The sequence below is a fragment of the Centroberyx gerrardi genome, chromosome 18 (genome assembly GCF_048128805.1).
Source record: "Centroberyx gerrardi isolate f3 chromosome 18, fCenGer3.hap1.cur.20231027, whole genome shotgun sequence".
In the NCBI taxonomy this organism is placed as follows: Eukaryota; Metazoa; Chordata; class Actinopteri; order Beryciformes; family Berycidae; genus Centroberyx; species Centroberyx gerrardi.
Genome location: NC_136014.1, coordinates 11,164,733 through 11,187,855, shown reverse-complemented (window position 1 = coordinate 11,187,855; position 23,123 = coordinate 11,164,733). Strand labels below are relative to the sequence as shown.

General features: G+C 43.5%; 1 protein-coding gene across 4 annotated transcripts in view; it reads right to left on the bottom strand.

The window, feature by feature from the left end:
* Nucleotides 1-23,123, bottom strand: part of stxbp5a (syntaxin binding protein 5a (tomosyn)) — an 85,342-nt gene that overhangs the window by 25,397 nt on the left and 36,822 nt on the right. For all 4 annotated transcript variants that reach the window (XM_071915804.2, XM_071915806.2, XM_071915805.2 and 1 more), the window contains exons 5-7: nucleotides 16,211-16,345; nucleotides 8,159-8,222; nucleotides 7,064-7,147 (exon numbers count right to left, since the gene is read on the bottom strand). In XM_071915804.2, coding sequence (XP_071771905.1) covers nucleotides 7,064-7,147; nucleotides 8,159-8,222; nucleotides 16,211-16,345 — 283 coding nt within the window. The remainder of the gene's footprint in view (nucleotides 1-7,063; nucleotides 7,148-8,158; nucleotides 8,223-16,210; nucleotides 16,346-23,123) is intronic.

The following is a 23,123-nucleotide window of genomic DNA, read 5'->3' as shown; positions in this document are numbered from 1 at the left end:
CGGCCCTGTTGCGATCGTAAGCCTGGCAGGAGGTGATTTAGCTACCGACGACCAATCAATGAAAACACAGATATATCATCGCCGAGGTACGCCGGTAAAGGGCAAACTTGCTTATTGATGCCCTTTCCATTGCTCATAATTAAACCCGGCGAACATTTTGACACTGATGTTGACACGACGGCCTGCACCAGCGTTGAAAATGAAAGTTTAGACGACGTCAGCAGGCGACCGCAGCTGCTCCCTGCATCGTTTGGTGAAATTGGGACTTAAATATCTTTGTGATATCAGTTCAAAACAGTTTCCAAAGCTGTTTTATTATGATTTTTACTCTGCCATAATATTATATTGTGAAAATGTTGTGCTTGTTTTGGTTGACGTTGAACTTAGCCTCCTCCTGGACGTCGCCGTCAGTCATTGTGTATGTGCTCCTGCATACACACACACACACAAACACACACACATACAGATCTCATTACACTGTTTCTAACTCTCTTTCTCTTTCTCTCACTCACACAAAGACACGCACACAAATCAAAAGTCATTTAAGTTCTGAAACATATCACACTTTGATGATGAAGCCCGTATTCACCCATTCATGGCAGTGACAGACTGAGTTATAGAAATCTATCAGTGCATTGTTCACTGTGACAGACCCAATGGGGAACAATGTGGTGTGCTTAATTGGAAAATGAGTGGGGTAATTGAAACACATGGTACTCATCATATCAAACAATACAATTAAAAAGACTAATTTCATGATTTATTACATTAGGGCGGTTTTCACAGATTGGTCTTTGGGGGATGAGATAATTCAGTCAACAGTTATTAAACACACACATATGCAAGCGTGTGTGCACACACACACACACGCACTCACACAAAAACACAAATTCAAGCAGAGAGGAAAAGAAAAACACAAATTGAGATTGGTGTAGGAGGATAGACACACATAAACACACATATCACAGCTCTAATTAGAATAGTTTCTGCCAGTACTGTGTCACATTGGGACACAAAGACAGCTCGAGCCTGAAGTGCCACATACACACACACACACACACACACACACACACACACACGCTCCCAGCCTCTCACAACAACAGTAATTCAGCTCAAGTAGAAAAACATTCAAACGAAAAGAAAAGCTCAATCTCAAAAACAAGCAGTTGGGGGCAAGAATGTCAACAGCGATTTCCATAGAGCAACTCCCTTTTTGTTTTGGTAAGTGAAATCCATTCTAGCTACAGCCATGTTTCTGCTCTAGTGTTGTGGGTATTATGCAAGCTCAGAAAGGAAATATACAAGAGATCGGGCCCTGTGCGCGTATCTCTAGCAATTAAGACTTTTTCTACATTGAAAGGATACTGCAGCGTCATCAGTTATGTGTGAAAGCAGGAAAAAGAGGCTGGGGAACTGTAATCACCTATTAGAAGTATTAGAAGAAGTTCTGTGTCTAGGAAACCTGCAATCCTGATGAAAAAAAAATAAAAAGCTTGAGAAATCACACGCTTGATTATATTTTTCAGGGCGTGGGCTCAGTCAGTCACCCTGCAACTGACCTACACTGTGTGACTCCATTACATGTCTGGACTCATTTTGTGTGTGCATCTGTGTGTGTGTGTGTGAGAGAGAGAGAGAGAGAGATGGAGAGCTGGCCACAGACTTCCACATAGCTAACATACGGTAGGCGGACGCTTGATGCCTTTTTTGACACCACACACATTTTAACCACTCACAGCCGTAGCCAATAAAATTACTCCGACACTAAGCTCACCTTGAAAAGGACAACTTTCATTGGGCTGGAACTGGGCTTCCGTTCATCCAGTAATAAGCAACTGCTGCCAAAACTCTTGCCAAAAAGAAGTTCTCCAAACTGGTTTTTACTTTCTGGCTGAGCCGCAGACTGAAAAATGTTCAAAGATGACGATCATAAAAAATTTAATTGTTTTTTGTCTGTACTCAAAGTTAGGGCTGGGTCTGTGACCAACCTTTTAGGTCAAAATTATGATAATTTCCAGGTTTGCAGATCAGCCCGAGCACAACAACCCGTCCAACCTCTTCTTATTGGCATGACTCTAACAGCAACATTGGTCTTACAAGGAATAAAAGCCAGCTCATCTTGATGGATAGAGCCTCATGGAGTATGACCGTCGCATAGAGAATGATATTCTATCCACTAATGGATATTGCTCCAGACTTGCCAGCTGTCCCATCAGCTATGAATAGTTGAGTTGTCTGTCTGTGTTTTCAACAGATCTTAGGGGGAAAGAGAATACTTTCTAACGAAGCCAGACTTGTGTCAAATACTATTTGCAAATAATATAGCATTTGCTTTAATCTCCTTAGAGTACCAGATGGGTGGGATTTACCGCATCGGGACAGTTCAGATGGAGTCAGATGAGCTGTCCATCACATTAACTTTCTGATATTCTTAACTTTCTGGCAATCATTGAAATGTCCTGTGTGGCAAACCCCACCCATCTGGTACTCAGAGTAGGTTAAAACAAGCGCTAATAATCATTTGCTCACAACTAAGGTCTGATTGATTCAAAATGCCTGGCTGTCCTTAAGGGAGTCAGGTAGTTTACTACAGTGTATAAATTCTGCTGTTAAAATAAGTTAATAATACAAACTCCTCCACAGCCAGCGCAGTCAAATCAGTTTTTGGATTGCCTGGAAATGAGGTAATTAATGCTTCGTGGTTATGGGAGTTAGCTCATACTTTTCAAGGGTGTTGTTGTTGGCATTCAATAATAGCTCTGAGAATTGTGTCTGGCTTCTGGGTAAAAAAAAAAAAAGTTTTACCCCATCACGTTGTGTTCTGGTGTGGATACTGTGTTGGAATACACACCGTGTAATAAGGTGTGTGTTTTGTGTGTGTTTTGTGTGTGCGCGCGTGTGTGTGCATGCACAAAAACACTTGTTTGTTTGTTTATTCACATGTAAATGGATTCCTGGTTATCACAGATGTGATTTTTCCAGTCCTGTTGCTTTGAGGCTATTGTGTGTGTGTGTGTGTGTGTGTGTGTGTGTGTGTGTGTGTGTGTGTCCCTTCATCTTGAGGCAGCACAGTACTACACAACAAAGAGACAACCAACAAATACTGGCCATCCCACTGAGTTACTGGGCTTTGGAGGAATAACTACTGGCCCCTTCCCATCAATTGACAGCGAGTGAGAGAAAGAGAGAGAGAGAGAGAGAGAGAGCAAAGCAGCGGAGAAAGAATAAAAACAAAAGACTGAGGAGGTGAGTGCAAGAACAAGAGGAATCGAGTTAAAAGGAGACAGACTGAAAGAGAAGCAATAAATAAAATCCTTAAGAAGGAGCAGATAGAGAAAACAGCATTAAGGAAAACGGAGGGGGGGAAAAAACACACAAGAATGAGCGAGCAAAAGAGACTGAGAGATGGACAAGGAGGCGAGGAGGGACAGAGAAATCCAAATCTGGCTGCGATACCGGCGATTTATCAGGGCCGGACTCGGACCAAGGTGTTGAGTCAGACGGAGCGGAGTGGAGCTGGGTCAGGGTGACGGATGCTCTCTGGCTGGCACGCACTGGAAACCCATACTGCTGAGCCACGGCTAAGAATAGACATCCATTGAAAGACAGCGAGGGGAAGGGATGCTCTCTCAGCTCTTTTATGGCTGGTAAAAAAAAAAAAAAAAAAGTTCTACGCCGTCTCTGCTGTTTGTTTGAACTCTAAGTTTGGCTTTGTGAGTGACTGAAACTTTGTTGTCTGGGAGCCAGGTTCAATTCCCTGATTTGCTGACATTTTATATAGCGTGACAGCGTCTGTAACAAACAAAAATTGTCTTCATTTGAGTCAAAACAATTACTTTATTTTCCATATGTGCGTCCTATATGCTGACGCTGTTCGAGACACTTTGCAAGAATTGCTAAAAACGTCCCGGGGAATACAGGAACCAACATTACTCACAATGTAAAAACCACTTATCTCTATAATTTCAGACCCATCCAGGACTGGGGATCACTAGACCATGTAGACTACCTTCCACTCGTCCAAACATCCCATTCAGTTTGAATTTCCATCAGAACTAAAATACCCACTTTGAGATGCTCTTATTCCAAAGCCTGAATCCGTCATTGCACGCTCAGCCGGGTTACTTTGGTGTTTAAGAAAAGAAAAAAGAAAAAAATGCTTCCATGTTCGTTTCAGGCTACAACTTTGATACTCGGCAGCAAGCTTCCAGGCAAGTCGTTTTTGAATGAAAGCACACAGCAGGAAAAATATAGCTTGCAATGGATTTGCTAGCTGTAAAAAGTTATTTCACAGTATGCTGTTTGCAGAAGCTATACAACCATGGAGTTTGCAAACACTCGTGATATCAGCAAATTACAGTAAAGGACAATTAAAGATGTCTTTCCCCAAATCTAAGTAATGTTACATATAAGTGTAACGGCATGAATGAGAGTGAAAAACACCAATAACCTCATTTCGAATTAGACCCAGGCATCTATAGAAATCATCCTGATGTCAGCCACTGAGGTCAACCTTCATTGTCTTTGTCACCATGCCCAGTCAACGCAGCAAAAAACCCTCTGCGATGCTCTTCACCTTTCCTTTTACAAAGCTGCCATGCCATCACAAAACCCTGGCACGTCCATCTCCCTCAGAAGTCTCTCCTTAGCATTTTCAGTCCATTTCATAATGCGTTGGCCACAGCCCGGTCCAAAACAGCAATATTAGACAAGTCACGGCGCAATCATAACCACATTTCACTATAGTGACGCAGCACGGCAGCAGCGCGCAAGGATGCTCTTCTGCGCCCTTGAAGGCTGGTCCGGGGCCAAATTAAAGTTTCAGGATATCTGACCCTGAAAACCATTTGGATATATTTGCCGAGGGAATATCCCCGAGATGTTTTGACAGAGAGAACAGCATGGCTGTGCATTGCGGGCTTCTTTCCCTTCCTCAGTGTAAATTAACTGTGAGCAAATGAGAAGCAGTCTAAGCCCCCCCCTACCCCACCTCCTTCTCCCTCTCCCCCCCCAACCGCCGGTCTCTGGAGAGGTGTAACTGTAGGGGTTTGGAGAGAAGAGATGAGCTCTCCTTAGAGAAATTACTTGGGTCCCCTCGGAGATTCAATACTAGAGATTGTAATGCCCTAGGAGCAGCGGGAGGATATTAGCTTATCTGAGAGAAGGAGAGAGAGAGAGAGAGAGAGAGAGAGAGAGAGAGAGAGAGATCTGTTCATACTGTACATACAAAATCCACTGTTTGTGTGTGTGTGTGTGTGTGTGTGTATCCATGTAGTCCTGGGTGACTCTTGTTATCGCAGCGTGCTTACAGCATCGCAGCACTGCCAATGAGGTGAGCACCAGCATGGGTGTTAGGATAATCTCATTATCTTAAACAGGCTGTTTGGCTCTGTGTCCGTGTCTAAGCATTATGTACACCCCTGTATGTCCACGCACATGTTAATTGTGTGTGTATGTGTGTGTGTGTGGGTGTGTATGTGTGTACCCAAAGCCATTCAATCAACCTCTACTACAGGTTTATGAATGGAGTTTCCTATATGCATTCAGGATGCTCCCATTAAGACTCTAAGACCCTGAACCATGGGTGATCAGACGGAGCAGAAATGCATAAAATCTAGTTGTAAACTTTTATGGTATGGGTTTATTTGCTTCTATCTTATGTCTTAACTTATGTTCTATGTGTTTCCAATCAACCATGTTTAGATGGCAATAAAGTATTGATCCCTTGAACTCTGAACCCTAAATGTAACCAAATGCATTGAAGACCCAAACCACCTCCACAGGTGGTCAGACACACATTTGGTCACATTAACAAAAAAAATGTAAAAGCAGTGCGTCTCCAAACCAAATTATGTAAACGGAAATAATCTTTTGCGCGCAGATCCAACCAGGAAGCGCACACAAAGCAAACAGGTAGCAGGCAGCTCGGATAGTAACATAACTGAATGGTGGTGTTTGCTTTAAATTTAATGGATGTAACTATTACAAATTATCAAGCCACATTCAAGATATGACACACATGCCAGGTCTGAAGCGGGTCTCAGAAGCCTTGACACTGTGTTCCTATTTTATTGTTCTGTCTGCTTTTATTTATAGAGGTATTGCCTCTGGGGGAGCGAATAATGCCACATGACTCACTGCTTTAAAAAGGTGGACCTTTTAGAAAATGAAGTTGTCCTTTCCAGACCCTCATATGCAAGCAAAGTCGATATGCAACCCACATACGTTGGCATTCTATTGTATAAATTATGAAATCGTTAAAAGTGCATTTCTCAAACTCGTTAAACACACTGTGAAAACATCTTTTCTTCAGTTGGGATAACACTGGAGAACTATTATTTTAATATTAAACATTTTTCTAGTTGGTTACAAAGTGATGGTTACATGATGCTTTTTATGGAGGCAACTAATTAAAGAAGTTAGAGAATAGCTTCGATGAACTATGGGATTCTTTTTTCATACGGCAGGATAGCGCAATACAATCCAGTTAGAGGCTGCTTTCGGTGTCAAACTCCCCTGCAGGCAAACCAAACCTCAGATTCGTCTTCATTAAACAGCCCAGTTTTAGACGCTACTGCACTGTGAAGACAATTCTGTCATCTTCCACCCCACTGAGATGAAACAGGAAGTGCTCCCATTCTGTTTCCTACCAGTCAGCACTCTATTCGTACACTCTATTCGTACAGACAGCAGCTTTTAATCACTGATGAGCAATGAGACTCACGCACAGACAAGTGAGTGTGTGTGTGTGTGTGTGTGATGTACGTATCAGAGCACATGCTTAACACATAAGACCTGTCAACTCTAGTGAACTACCTCATACTCTAGAGCTCCCTCATCTCTTTGACATCATCTCACATAGGAAAACACGCGCACACACACGTACACTCACACACTCAAAACCATGCACGCACGCCCACGTCTATTTACAGCTAGCGCTTCATGAATATGCGATCTGATTCCTCTTTCCGTATTAAATGATATTCTCCAGATCAGAAGAGGGGGGAAACGACTGAAAGCCGCTACGAGGCGGGAAGAGAGAAAACGGAGAAGATGTGCTTACCTCGTCGTAAGTGTAGCGATAGTCGGCCTTCTTTGATTTCAGATCCCACAGGACGACGATCCCAGACTCAAATCCAATTATAAGCTGGAGAGAAAGAGCGACAGGCAGCCGGTGAGATAGGTGGGAGAGATGGCGGAGGGGAGATAGAATAGACCCCACGATTGGGGGGGGGGGGGGACGAGGAGTAATACATTTGACATTCACACGCAGCATGAAAAGGAGTCACATGTAAACAGACTGCAGCAGCTCAGGAGACAGCCTTCCTAGCTTGGTTCACAAGGGATGATAATTAAAAAGGCTATTTTTTTTGTTTCAGAACACCTGAAATGTCAGGTTGTTTGGATTCTGAAGTGTTTGAATTCGTGAAGACTTATTTATAGAACTCATCCAAACCCCTAGCCAGTCTAATTACCATTATATTTCGACTAAAGCAGGCTGGACGAAATATTTTTTAAGTAATTTTGTCTGTTTGCAAATACAGATAAAGGCGGTCAGACAGAAATCCTGAATGTCAGAGGTGAATAATGCCCCAGGGAGCAGAACAGCCACTATCAAAGGCTGACAGCTACCAAAGTCACACCAGGTAAGCGTGCTGAAAAATGGAAACACTGTTAAGGTGAAATGGGACTAATCATTTTTTATTCTGTCATTCGGAAGTTGCACCTTCTGAATCAAACAACTAAAGCGCCACCGAGTCGTGACTCCTTTTTGAAAGATCGATAGACATTTCAACTCTGCTGTTGGAAAGTAATTCACGCTGTATATCACAGGAAATTGCTCTGGATTATAACATGAAATAAAAAAAGAATAATGAGGCCAAGCTTTTATGCCTTTCTAAAAGCTAATCCTTGGAGGGATAAAGGGGCATGTCGTTAAAGACAAACAGAACGGTGCGTGAGGTCTTAAAAAGAGGTGTGAGACTCGGACTGGGTGCTTTTGAAACCGGTGTGAGGGCGAGCGATGTGGAAAATGGATTTGAAACGGTCTCACTGCGTGTAATTGATACATGGGGGACAATCACAGGCATCGATGTTAAATCGGATCGGCCTATGTGTGTTTGAGTGCGCGTGTATGCAGAAAATAGCTGCTCCTTACCTTTCCCTCATCCATGGGGTTGTCACTTATGTGGACAACTGGTCCAGGGTGGGCCTTGGAGGACCTGATGGGGGAGGAAGAGAGACAGAAGAGAGAGAGAGAGAGAGAGAGAGAGAGGAGAGAGACAGAGAGAGACACAGTATGTTTCTTTCTCAAAGGAATTTCCTTCACGATGCAGGAAACCAAGAACACGGAAACCAAAACAAGGCCAAAGAAGTACACAAGTATCACATGAGGGTTCGCTCACACCACATACACATGCATGGCTCAGAGAGCAGAAGAAGAAGGTTGAGGTAAAGCTCTGCGGGAAGCCGCTGTCTTTGAACATGTGGAAGAGGTCCGCTGGGGAGGACAGAGCTGCCAAGCACTCTAAGGCTCTAAAAGGCTGTTCAAAGACATAAGCTCACTGAAGGATGTGATGGATGGCTCTGTCAGCCATGCAGTCCCCAACGGCTGTGCGTGTGTGTGTGTGTGTGTGTGTTTGTGTGTCCGCATTTGCATGTCTGCGAGGAAGACGGCACAAAAAGCTCACCCGCCTCCTCCCCTCTCCCCCCCGTTTCTCCTCTACCCTCCAGACTGCCTCGTGTCAAAGCTCCTCTCCCCTTGCCAAGTGGCAACAGTATTTTACCTAAGCTGCTGCCCTCTACCCTGGCTGCAAGAGTTTGATGTGGGCTAAAGGATGCCAGGGAAGGTTACAGCCTAAGAGAGTGACTGTTGGAGCCTCAAACATAACCCCTGTACCAGTCAAAGGCAAGGATGCAAAGGCAAGGATGGTTGACAAGGAGAGAAAGAGGAAGAAGTTGTGACCGATTGTAACTAGTCTACAAGGAGGCAAAACAGAAGAATCTGACCTTGTTTTGGAACATTTCTTAGACCACGGCCAGACAGAAACGTATGAAACGTATGAAGTGTATGTATGGATCCATCACTGTCTGTTCTTTGTCTGATTAGAATGTGAAATGGAGGCATGGCGGTTTTTGGAAAAAAGGCAGGTAGACAATCTCTAAACACAGAAACATGGATCTTGATCTGCAGCCAACCTGGAAGACCAAACGTTGCACTAATATGCACTTCTGTCTTTGTAAATTGCTAGGCTGGTGTTCATACAACTCTGGGAAGCTGTATATGAGTTAAATAACTTACTCTGCCATTTTGAAAATCGAGAGAAAAGGCAAGCTCCTAGTTAGCAGTTAATGGATAATTACGTATACTGCAGTCCAAAAAAAGGTCAAATGACTTCAACTTTTGACATACAAAAATATACGGACAACACTATGTAAAAAAAGGCGGACAGCCCTCCGTTCTCTCCGTCATCCATCAATGTATCAGCCCCATAGAGAACACATTGGCTCAATCTGTTTTTGACAGATACAAAATCTCTGTCTGACCGCGCCCTTAGCAGCACAAAGTTATTCATTCTTACAGTATGGTGACAGTGGAGACAGGCAATTATGTAAAAGTTGACTGTGAAAATGTATATGATTAAAAACATGATTTGGATGGGAACTCTCTGAGCTGGGGATGAGTGTATATTTACTCCTATTTTTCCATTGTCTGTGTGAATCTATGACTGTGAGTATTAGCAAAGGAACAGAGAAGAGAAGGGAAGCATCTACAGCAATGTGTGTGTATTAGAAGGTAGCAGTTAGTGGGCAGGCAGGCAGTCAGTCAGTTGTCTCTATATTTAGCCTGTTAGTGCTGGAGCCTTATTACCTAAGCTCTGCTGCAGCTGGAGCTGTTGATTTATCTAATCCCCCCTCACTGCCTGTCTCTCAGTGAACAGCCGTCCACAGCATCACACACGTACACAAACACACACACACATACTTGCATGTAAGCACAATTAAGACACAACGCCTAACTCATGTGGAAAACTCTACTGAATTACAATTTACCTTCATACCTCCATAACTTAAAATTGTTAATGTGGTTTATTTTCTCGTTTCATGTTTTTAACCTCCATCGTTTCCCCGTGAAACACTGCAACAAACCTGTTTTGTTATACTGTAAATAAATCTGACATGAACATATCCACAAACTCCACACATACACGTTCAGGTTTGGAGAAAGGGATCACCATGGCAACAGAGACAGGATGGGCAGAGCACAGACAGGCTCCCAAAATCATCCATACTCTCTCTGCCACAAACACACACAAACACACCCACCCACACACACACACACACACACACACACACACAAACAACGTCTGCTTAACTTGTTAAACACGCTCCTATAACCACACATTTTTGCCTGTGTGCTGCTAATGACTTTGCATTTTGCAGAGGGAAACATTTGGGTGTGTATGTATGTGTATTGTATGTGTGTGTATGTGTGTGTGTGTGTATCAGCACAACAATGTATGTGACAGTGTTTGCATGTGCATACAAACACATACGCTAGTGTGCAGTTTGTGTGTGTGTGTGTGTGTGTGTGTGTGTGTGTGAGCATGCTACTGTGTTATTCTCATGGTACCACTCACTGTATTGAATATCAGATTCCTGCCTTGCAGCCACTCATTCAAGGTCTTATCGTATTGAGAACACACACACACACACACACACACACCCACACACACAAATATTGTCTACATACTGTCAAACCAAATGCTCTGTGGTAAACAACTCTTGAAAATCTCCGCCCCATAGCAACTTCGGTTCAAACAGTCATCTGTTATAAACTTCCACATCCCGATTTGTATATCAAATATTCCTCCCACCCAAAAAAAATGAACCACTACTGTATGTGTCGCAAACACACACAGACTTATACACATACACACACACCCCATAAAGCAAATGTCCCAGGTTGTGTAGTCGACACAGGGAGCATCTATAAGCCATGGGAAAGGTAACACTTCATTGACATCTCCTGAGTGCAGACACACCCAACTGGCTGGTAAGCCTTCACCTTGGACAAGGAGAAACACACACACACACACACACACACACACACACACACACACACACAAGCTGAACATCATCATGTGAACCCACAAAAGGTCTTTCTGACATGACATTAGTATGAATAACAGCACAAGAATCCACGCCTATCTACATACGCAGCCATTCAGCCTAATATACACCGATGAGTGGGGTTATATCCATGGAATGATCCACTCTTTAACTACATACACACACACACACACACACACACACACACATACACTCACAGAGAGACACACACATGCACAGTGAAGCTCAGAACAGCTGGCATCACCACGGGTAACACACTGAGGCAGTGGAGACCCAGTCACCATGACAATGTCACCCAGGCAACACGGCTTTAACACCCCCCTAGCAACATGCCAATACAGTATGTGGCCTCATGTCACCTCACTAGACTGCATGTGCGAGTGTGTGTGTGTGTGTGTGTGTGTGTGTGTGTGTGTGTGTGTGTTACGCATATGAGCTTATGTAAAGCCGGCTGTAGACTCATGTAACTTTGTCATTTCCCACCCGTATGATCATTCCAGCATGAATAATCATATTCCAGATGAAGCTGCTGGCCCAGCTGTGCTGAACCTCCAGACTTGAGTGAATGCATGGGGGTGTTGGATGACTGCTTCCCCCAGGACAGGTCATTGTGCCGGGCCAACACCTAGAGCCTGCGGCCCTGAAAGGATCGTGGAGGGCCTTGAGGTTGGGGCTGTTGGAGGCTGGGATGCTCCCTTAATGGATAGTGGTACCAGCTGAGAACCGTCTGTGTCTCTGTGCTGTTTTATGCAGGCACACACACACACGCAGAAACACACACATGCAAACCCACGGAAAACAAAACACAACACACAGACACAGAGTATGCATGCACAGTCATAAAATGCACACATACACTACCAGTCAAAAGTTTGGACACACCTATTTGAATGTACTATGTTTTTCATTCTCTTAAAGCCATTTTGATCTAAAGTCTTATGCTTAAATGCTTGAAATTTGTTTCTTAGACAAATATAAATAGTGAAGTTGATGCCTATGTATGAATTGTTTTCCATCAAGGCAAAGGGTGGCTACTTTAAAGAATCTAAAATAACACTTTTGGTGTTTTGGTCACTGCATAATTCCACTCGTGTTATTTCATAGTATTGATGTCTCTACTATTATTCCAAAATGTGTAAGATAGTAAAAATAAAGAAAAATGTGGTGTGTCCAAACTTTTGACTGGTAGTGTACATACACAAGCAGGAACTCAACATACACAGAAGCATGAAAAAACACACACAAAAAAAAATCCAAGTATTCAAAATAGCTTCAGGGTAGTGAGTAGGACAGCAGGGGGAAATGAAGGAGGGAGGGAACAGAAGAAGCCCCAGGCCAACATGTTTCACGTGAACTATGTGTCACAGTGAGCCGTTAACATTTCACCACTCCTGCCCCACTTCTCCATGGTTCTCTGTACCCAGTGACCATCTAGATTCAGCTAGCAAACACACACACACACACACACACACACACACATAGACACAGGCAAATACACACACATGCACACACACACACAATCACATGTGTTCGTACATACAGTGCACACATGCAGACACATTATCCATCATGTGAACAATTCGTGGATCCACACATGACCTGGCCTTATTGCCTATAGCACTGACTGTACTGTAGTGCCATGCAGTAGGTTGTGTGTGTGTGTGTGTGTGTATTGGTCTTTCCAGTACAGTAGCTCGGGAACAGAGGTGTGAGTCATACAAACACACAGCGCACTGGGCCAGGCCCGGGGCCATTGGCACAGCTACTGCAGCTTGTCTCCAAATAGCAGGGCCCTAGGGGTGTTGACCACAGTACACACCACAACCTAGCCTCATCACGGCAATCACAACAGCATAGAATAGAATAGAATAGAATAGAATAGAATGGGAAGAGTTTATCTCATCAGGACAATTTTAGCAGGCTGTCTGGGAAAAATACACTAAATAGACTTTTAAATACTTCCCAGTGTTTGCCTTAACTTTCTGGAAACTTTCATTGTATTGCTTATGTGGGAAACCCCATAGGTAGGCTAAAACAAACCATGGAAAGTATTTAAATGCCATTTGATTTAAGTCTAAGTATTACAGAATAGAACAGAAGAGTAGGGAATAGCTATAATTTATAATATTGTATTATACTGTATGATATCATTATATGTGGTAAAGGGGAAGCTGGGGGTTGTGAATGTGTGCGATTGTGTGTGTCTGTACTAAGACTGAGAAAGTAATTCAAGTGAACCAGGCTCTGTAGAGTTCTGAGTGCTCCTCTGGTTCCACTTGACAAGATGGTGTTCTCCACTGCAATATAATGTACTATGATAATGCTGCAGTTTGTGCGTATGCATGGATGTGTGTGCATGTGTGTGTGTGTGCATCCACATACGTGCACATGTCCGAAGTGTTGTGAAATACTGAGTCCTATTGTTAGCGTTCTCTGAGCGGCCCGGTCCACTGTCTCTGTCTGATGACAGCATCAAAAGAGGACAATGGGCAATAGGGAAGCTATCTGGAAAGCATCCCTACCGTCCCCACAGCTGGCAGAGAGACAGAGGGAGAGAGAGAACAAGGGAACAAGAGACCTCACGCCTCTCTGATCTGCATCAAAGAAAACCACAAACACACACGCCCACTCGCACACACACTCACAGATATGCAAACTGAGAGCGTCTGTAACAAATTCGAGAATCGATTCCTGGCACAGCTGCCACCTTTAAGACGCAATTTCCTACAGAATTAGTGTGTGACTGTTTAGAGGCCTGAACCAATAGATATGGAAACCTAATTTCCCCCCAAAACTCATCTTGCAGACGAACAATATGGAGAGGGATGGAAACAACAACAACATATCAAAGCAAGTTTGTGGCACAATGGGAGGAAGAGAAAGGATGGGGGGGGTTGCAAAAGAGTATAATGAGTAGAGTATCTTTGAGTGGGTAAAGGAAATGGAAATGAGAGGAAGAAAGAGCAGAAAAAAGATGGCTGTTGTTGAATATTGTTTAGGAGAGAGTCAAGATTCCTCTAGATTTTTGCTACCCAACCTCAACAACTTTTCCACGAATATTCCATGATATTTAGCAAGAGTTCAGTGACCAATATTTGTCTTTGCCAGTGATCAAATATGACCTTTCTCATTGTTGAATGCCTGATTTGATTATTGCAGGTCTTCTTTTTTTGTGTTTATTTCTTTGTTTGTTTTTTAATCAAAGTAGAGTACTAGGAGAATAGGAGTACTAAAACAGTATACCAGTGAATAGATATAATAGTTAGAAATTGTTTCAATATTTCAATACTCAAAACGTTGTACCTTATGATGAAATGAGCTTTTAAAGGAAAGGGAAATCTGTTTTTAAACACACTGACATTATTGTGAATACAGGGTATCCAAATATGTTTGCAGGGTCAACAAATCAAATTAACTTAAGATTTAAGTGATAGGAATGTCGTCTTTGGGTGTAACAGCAAGTTGGAGAATTGCTCTGCGTTGGCAGAGGTTTGAGCTCTCCGAGTGACTTGTAGTTGTCCTAGGATTTTGCATTCAGAATACCATAGGGGTAAAGCTATGCTATTAACTTACAAAGTTAGATTTCACTACATAACAGCTTTGCCAGCAGTCAAGAGATGAAAAAAAAAATATGCTCAGTATCTCAGATCTCTACTCTACCCAACTTTATAATTCCAAGCTCACAAACTCAGATCAGGCTTTTTAATCCAGAAAATGTAGTTTTATCAGGTTAATATTCCTTCCTACTAGCTTGTAACTAAGCTTGAAGTTCAGTGTTTTTTCAATCAATCATCCGTTTCTACATTTAAAACTGTAAAGAACAACTTTTCCATGTTTTCCATGACCATAGAAAACTTTGGGAATGGAGGTATGGAGAGATTGAAATAATGAGTGGAGAGAAGTATTTGAGTGAGGGCAAGAGGAGAAATTATGGTGAAGTGGCACAACTGAAGAGAAGAGGAGTGAAAGGTAGAGGTGGGCAGAAGGAAGAAGAGGGGTGAAGATGGAAAAAACAAGCAGAGAAAAGTGGAAATTACTGTGTGTCCTTTAGTCAAGAAGCACCCCAGTATCTACCTCTCTCTATCTCGTCATCTCCATCCACCCCTCTATCTCATCATTATCACTCCTTACTTTACCTCCCCTGCCCTTTTTCTTTAATTGGAAACCTTTTCCATCTACCTCCCTTCTCTGCATGACTCCTTTCTTCTAGACCGCCTTTGGCTTCCCCTCTGTTACCTGCATTTACTCCCTCTCACCACTCCGCTCCTCTCCTCCATCACTTCTCCTCTATGCATGTCCTTTTCCCCAGGCAAAAGCCTTGTCTCATCCATTCCGCTCCCGTCTCTCCTCCGTCATCCTTACAATCGCTCCCCCCCCCCCCCCCCCCCCTCCCTCCGCTCTCCAAGCTTGTCTTTCCTCTCGCTCCCCTTCTCTTCCCCGCAGCCCTGTCGAGACGAGACGTCTGTGTGTACCATACACTGATCTCGGCAGACACCTGTTCCACCCCCTCCCTCTCCGTCTTTCTCTTCGCACACACACACACACACGCGCACGGGAGGGGAAGCGGGGGGAAAGCGTGCAGCAAAACGCTCCAGTGAATAATTTAAGCCGCTACGGCGGGGACCCAAAATGGAGCCCGTCAACCTGACGGATCCATTGCAACAGTCGAGAGACAGGTCCCTCACTACCTGGAGTCCGATACTGTGCCTAGAAATGATAGACTGACTAATGATCCTTTCTTATCTCATTACATTTAAACTGCACTGACCTTTTGAAAGGTAATGCTGATTACACAACATCTCTCATCTCATTTAAGTGCTGCAAGGTGACTCAACAGACCTTGTGTTCGGTGTTGCAGTGCGGGGGTTATGAGTTTGATTCGCCTAGAGTTCAAATATTGATCTAAGAATCAGCGACTCACTTTGGATAAGGACCCCTTCCATACAGCACAAAACCTATACACCTGTATGCTAAATTGTACGGTATGTAAAGAAGAAGAGAACAAATGCAAAGCACTTTGAGGACATTTAGAGGGGGAGTCAACATCGGAGGGCGACAGGTGGGCGGTGACACTCACAGTTCGATGGCTTTGTTCCACATGATGACGTAGCCTGAGAGCGTAAAGGACTCCACGTTGACGATGTGGATGTTCCCTCGTTCTGTGCCGATGTACAACCACTTGCTCTGGAAGGGCAGGTGGCAGAAGGTTATCCTGGAGAGAGAGAGAGGAGAGGAGACGAGGGTTAGAGAAGGGGGGGGAGAGAGGAGGGACAGACAGCGTAGATACAGGAGAAGCGTCTCCAAAGTCACTCTTGACTCCCTATTATGATGAGACAAATTATGCAAAACTTTGAGAGGATTATCTAACCACTCCATAAAGTTGAAGGAGCGGAGATGAGAGTGGCGAACCAAAGAGATGTTTCAATCTCTCAAGCAGCCCCTTCTCTCCGGACCTTCACTTGAGGGAGGGCCAGAAGCCTCCCGTAATTCTCCTGTTTTCATCATCCCTCCATCTTTTTATTCTTCCTTTCATCCATCCATCAGACCAAGGCTTAATGAGAGGTTATAAACCCTTCCCTCTTTCGCTGTGCCTGTCTATTCATCTTCTCATCCTTTTTTCATCATTCCGTTCTTTCATCCATCCTCCGATCCGTCCTGCGGTCCATCTGAGGAATAATAATGTGCAACCTTGGTAATCTGCCTCGCTGCTATTTCAAGGTCGCCCAGCTCCGGCTAGTGATCCTTTTGAATCAGCACGGTGGTTAGAGCTACCCCCGTGGACCACGTCTATAAAACACAACCCCTGTTTCGTCGACTGGGAAACCCCGCCCAAGGCCCTCACCCACACAAACTGGAGGACAGAGGGGATGGAGCAGTTTGGAAAGGGAGAGGGAGGAGAAATAAGGCTGTATCCATTTCGTTTTACAGCAGTCTTTTTTGTCTCATTATTTATGACGGAAAAGACGCATTGGAGTATTTTCCTTAACTTTCGGTAAAAGGGATGCGCTTATAACAGGATTTCAATACTAACATAGCAATGAATGAGAAAGAACCAACATGAACATGGTAGATATATGTCAAGGAACTACTAAATTAAGATCAAGTTTAAATATTAAGAATTTTAAGAACTTTTTCTGAAGTAGACAACAGTGTGTGGGATTGGATACACATACATACACACTTGATACACTAGTTTGAACAAACACCTGTGCAAAGATATCCTTACAGCAGCTTTCAGTGTATTTGCTGCCTCTCTTCATGCTCAGAAAGCCTATCACCTTCCTTCACTCCCTCTCTCCATTCTCAAAACTCATCTCACACACTCGCCCTAAATTTCTGTTTCTGTGTGTGTATCTCCCTCTCTCTCTCTGTGAGTCTATCTCACACTGTTGCTGCAGGGCAGTATTGAGAGTAGCAGCTCCGACTGTCTCACACACACACACACACACACACACACAGCACACACACACACTTGCCTCTCTGCCCCAATGCTCTGCGGTACCACATGAATATATTCATAGGCTTGAGGAGAGGCGTCAGGCTACTTGACATGAATCTCATCCACATAGCCCAAATGCACACACAGACAAACACAAACACAAAATACACAGAAGAACACTTGTATACTAATATATTAATATACATAGGTATATGAACTGGCTTACTCATACATGAACACTTGAGTTGCACATAATCATATATATAGACACAAACATTTGAAAATGTGTAACTCATTTAACCAGGCAAGTTGACAACATGGCTTTTCATGACAACCGGTGGCTAGTGGCACCATTATGAGAAATGTGATGGATTCAATGTGCTTTTCCATAGTTCCATCTGCACCAACAGATGTGCCTTGTCTATCCATATGAGGGTTAGAGGGTGTGCATGAGAAAAACAGCCTTGTTTTTAGCTTGACCACCAAGCATTTTTTAGTTTACTCAATTGGGTTTTCAAAGGGTTTCATAAAGCCATGAGTTATAGAATTTCCTCATCCAATTGAGGACCTTGTGATCCTCCAATTGAAGTTAAAACATGAAAATAATGAGTGTCCTGGTGGCTTTTTGTCATCCCCCTCTCTCTCTCTCCCAGTGTTTCCTGTCTATCTCCACTCTCAACTATCAAATAAAGGCAAAATCCCCCAAAAAGAAACAAAAAACATGAAAACAACTAAAATTGGGGTTATGAGGTTTTTACTCGACAGCAACAATATGCAAATACACGTTGTGTGTGTGTGTGTGTGTGTGTGTGTGTGCGTGTGTGTGTGTGTGTGTGTATGTGAGTGTTTGTGTATGCATGTCCATGTGTCCCTGTCTGTGTGTGTTTGCATGTGTGCACACTTGTTAGGACTTGATTTGTATGTAATTACATATGCATATAAATGTATGTTGTATGTAAATGTTTTATCTGTGTGTGTGTGTGTGTGTGTGTGCGTGTGTGTGTGTGTGTGTGTGTGTGTGTGTGTGTGCATACACAAGCTAACTGATCAAGTGTTCTGAGAGGCAGCATGAGAGGGCCAAGTGGAGAGGCAGTGTCAGGAGCATAATTACACAAATTTGTCTGCAGTTTGCAAGTGTGTGCGTGTGTGTGTGTGTTTTCCTCTGTGAATTTCTGCGTGTGTGTCTGTGCCCATGCATATATGCACCCGATTGTTTGCGCGAGCGTTTCTGTGTGTGTATTTGCGTGTGTGTGTCATTGTGTTCGCACTTGGCTTGCGTGCACGTGTCTCCTGGTGAAGTCTCCAACTTCAAGTGGTCACGACACACGGAGGCAGCTGCCAGCTTGCAGGCTCAGGGCCAAACACATTGCCTCTGCTATGACAGCCCCCCCACACACACACACACACACACAACTCTGCCTAACCGCACTGTAGGCTAGGGATATGAAACCATGGCTCATTTGAAATGAATGGGGGAGAGGGAATACTTTAGGAAATCATCATTTGTCACGCGTCTGCAGGTTCGCTCACTGGCGAATGTAACATAATCGGAGTCTAATTTGTTTGTATAGCAATTTACAAGAATGCAGGTCTTATGTCGTGTTCCCATCAAAGAGGATCGTCAAAACAAATGGAGTGGTCGCAGCCTGAAGGTTGGAGAAACCGGCTTGCCAGCAGAAGGTCACCAGTTTGAATCCCTTGATCTGATCTGCCAGGGAAAATCTGGTTTGGGGAAATGATTTGAGTGATGCTTCCCCTTTCCTCAACAACTTCCGTCAAAACGCCCTTGAGCAAGGCACTGACCTCTAACTGCCCCAGTGGAGCTGCTCAGTGGCCAACAGAACAAGACTGTGGTAAGAAAATATAAGGTCAAGCTGTCATGAATCCCCGTGGCAAAACTGGGTTATTGCAGCAGTAGAAAAGGATAAAGCAAAGAAAAATAGAATATATATCTATATATAAGAATATAGCAAATGGTGGGTATTAAATATAACACAACTGGCAATTTCAACATTTCAAGAATATGTAAATAAGGTATGTATGAAGATGAAAAAATAGGATTTACAGCATAATGGGGGTGTGTAAACTAGAACATGCTGACACAAAGAATTAGTATGAGGGCTGATCATTTCTAAAAATATGCTTGTCATATATACTAATCAAATATTTTCATCTTGTGCTCATATGCAACATACCCTCATCTGACCAGTATTCTCTTCTAAGGTCATGACACATAGGAATCTTATGCAGTGGAGATTGCAAATATTGCCTGCAGCATTGGTGGGAATTGGTAACTGGGACAAAATCATTGCAGATAACTTGGGGGGGACTAAGCAACAAAAGAATCATCAACTGTTGGTTATAGATGTTGGAAAATTTGCTCATCGCTGTTGCCTCAAACTATTTTCATGTGTCATGACATTAAAAGATGACAAAAACAAAGTGTGTGGGAAAAGAGAGAGAGAGCACAAATCGAATTGAAGTCAATGACATATACATTTGGCAAGGCTCCAGACTGGACAGAGGGGTAGAGAGAGAGACAGAGAGAGAGAGAGCGTGTGAGAGAGAGAGAGAGAGAGAGAGAGAGAGAGAGAGAGAGAGAGAGAGAGAGAGTCTACTAATCAGAGAGGCCAGAGACCCCCATCTACCCACAGGGTCTAAATTAACAGGAATCTAAACTGATAACAGACTGTATACGCACAAACACTCTCCATTAAAAAGTGCGTACACACACACACACACACACACACACACGCACACGCACACACACACACACACAAATACAACAATCAACAATACGACAATACATCCTTCTAGCGCTTTCACACTCTTTCTCTGTTACACCCACTCTCTCTCACACACACACACACACAAACACACACACACACACACAGCACCTGCAATAATCAATCTATGTCTGTGCCTAGATCATTATTAAAACAATGCAGGCCAACTGCGCTAACTTAATTGACTCTTCTGAAGAAGAGCAAACACTTGAAACATCACGTGATGGTATCAATAAACGCCATGGGAGCCATTTCTAGTGTGCATCATCAACTCAATCATTAAACATTTTTTAGTCATTTAGCTGATGCTTTATCCAGAGTGACAAAGTAGTGAGCAGATACTGTAGGGGTTCAGTGTCTTGCTCAAGAATACACATGACTGTTGCTGGGGTCAAACCTGAGATACTGGCTGGATTTAAAAACCAATATACCAATACTGAGTGGCTTGTCTGATCAGCTTTCACCACGGAGTTATGAGGAGATTCTTGTGAGCATAACTGGCCAAACTTAAACATATCCAAAGCACAATCAGTGGGCGGGTTCATGGCTTGTTCTGATAAAAATGTTCTGACAAAAATGTTGCCAAAATGAGCAAGAGGAAAAGGAGAGAGGTCTTCCTTTTTGCATGGAACTGTGCATGTGTGTGTGTGTGTGTGTGTGTGTGTGAGTGGGGGTTGACTCTGCCTCCCCCCTCTCATTATCTCCCATCATATCACCCTGCGTTGACGATAACATCCACATCTGCAGTGCCTTCCTCTGTGGCTAGGAGGCGGTGAGAGCATCCTACGCCAGAATGACTAGGCAGGATTTCTCTTCCACTCCCTCCATCCCTCCACTCCAACCCACAGACTGACTCACTGCTCTCTGGCTGGAGCCCAGTCTGTCTCAACTCCTCCTCTCCTCCCTCCTCTCCTCTCCCCCAGCACCGATGATCTGATGTGAATGGATGCGGAAGCTGGAGGGCTTTCTGCAACACTGCTTTCACCCATCAAATCCCATTGTGGTCAGTGGAAGGAAGGACAGGAGACAAGGAAGGATCTGTTTGGATTGTTGGAATGTGGCCCACATACAAGAACTAAATGTCCAGCAGCCTATACACATGGAGAGGCGGGGATAAGTAGAAAATATAGCTGGTAAGAACAAAAACAAAAGGCAGAAGACACTCGCCCGTTACTCGCAGATCCCCATCCAAATTTTGTGTTATGACATGCTAACATGATAGCCATGGCACCTTTCACATATTTGGGTGTACCCTCTGTCAATAGACTGTAAAATGGAAAGAACTGTTAGCTTTATACTGCTAGAGAGCAGTTCCCTGCATGTACTCAGTACCAACGTATCGATGTGAATACTAGTAAGATCAAACCACCCCACTGATCCAGGATCGTAGCACTATGTTTTCACCATAATGTATACGATCAACTACTGTGACATTTTCATATAAGTAAATGTCCGCTTTGCGACTCCGTATCGCTGATTGATACAACTGTGATTCAACCTGCACCCGATTCATGAAAGCCTTTCCATTTGCTGTTCTGAACACCTGGTGTCTGGTAGGTGTTTCCTGTGAAAAATCCTCTGGCACAGAGGAAGTGATGCATCTTACAGTTCGGCCAGCAGCTACAGCAGTTAGTTTGGAATAAACAGAAGAAGAACTGGGCAGTTGGCATGAGCTAACTACAGGACAACAAAACAGGATCTCACAGGTTGGCACTTTAACAAAAAGAAATTGACAGCACACACATGACCTGCCAGGGAATTTGACAGATAACAAAATCTAACGAAAGTGCTTTCCTTAGAAATATCACATACAACTTACGTCCCAGCCTTCCTCATCATAATCAAGACATACAAACACCATAAACATGTTAACATAACAACATAACAAAACCATATCCATATGCCAGTATGTCCTTGCAATTTTATCTTGAACATTGTCTCAGTGCTTTTCCTTTGACCCCATTTATTTGCAGTACTCTCATGTGAGAAATACAGTGCCGAGGAAAATTTTCTGTGATATCGACACAGAAACAATCCACCCTCTCAAGCAATCTTTTCAGCTTTTTCCGATGGGATATAGTTTAAAATATGAGGGTTTGATTTGGCTTGTCACTGGCTGTTTTTATTCATTCTGCTGCGGTCCGTTTAGGATAACTGTCCTGTTGGTGACAGAGGAAATGGCCGCCTTGTCCTCACCGGCCTGACAAGTGGAAGCCAAGCTTTAAAAAACAGCCAGAGAGGGAAAAAGGGACAAGGGAAGGTGGAGGGAATGAGGAGGGATAGAGAGTGGCAGTGGGTGACCAAAGACTTTTATAGATGTTACAGATCTGTCTGATTCAATCCTGCAGTGTGTCTGTCCTAAAGAGTCCTCTACTTTGTTCCTCGGCTTCCCCTCTATAACCTTTCTTAACTTCAGACGACGGCACTGTGAACCATGATCCGCTAATAAGCACCTTGACATTTAACCCCTGTCATGTTGTTTCACATCTGTCGGCTATATTACAATGCCACGATCCAGGTAACAAAGGAGTGCCTGCCCCTTATAAAACTAAATAAGGAAGAAGATGAGAGGTATTATGGCCTTTTGAGCCAGAGAAGATCTTATGAGCTGATTATAGCGCAAGATACTTTACATTTTGGGGACTGCTTAATTACCCAGAGTCCCACAGTTAAAAATCTTTTGCCTCTCTCTGCCTCATCCGTTTTTCTTATGTCATTGTCCATGTTACTGTCCGTTCCACTGGCACCTACTGCACGCTCAGCCG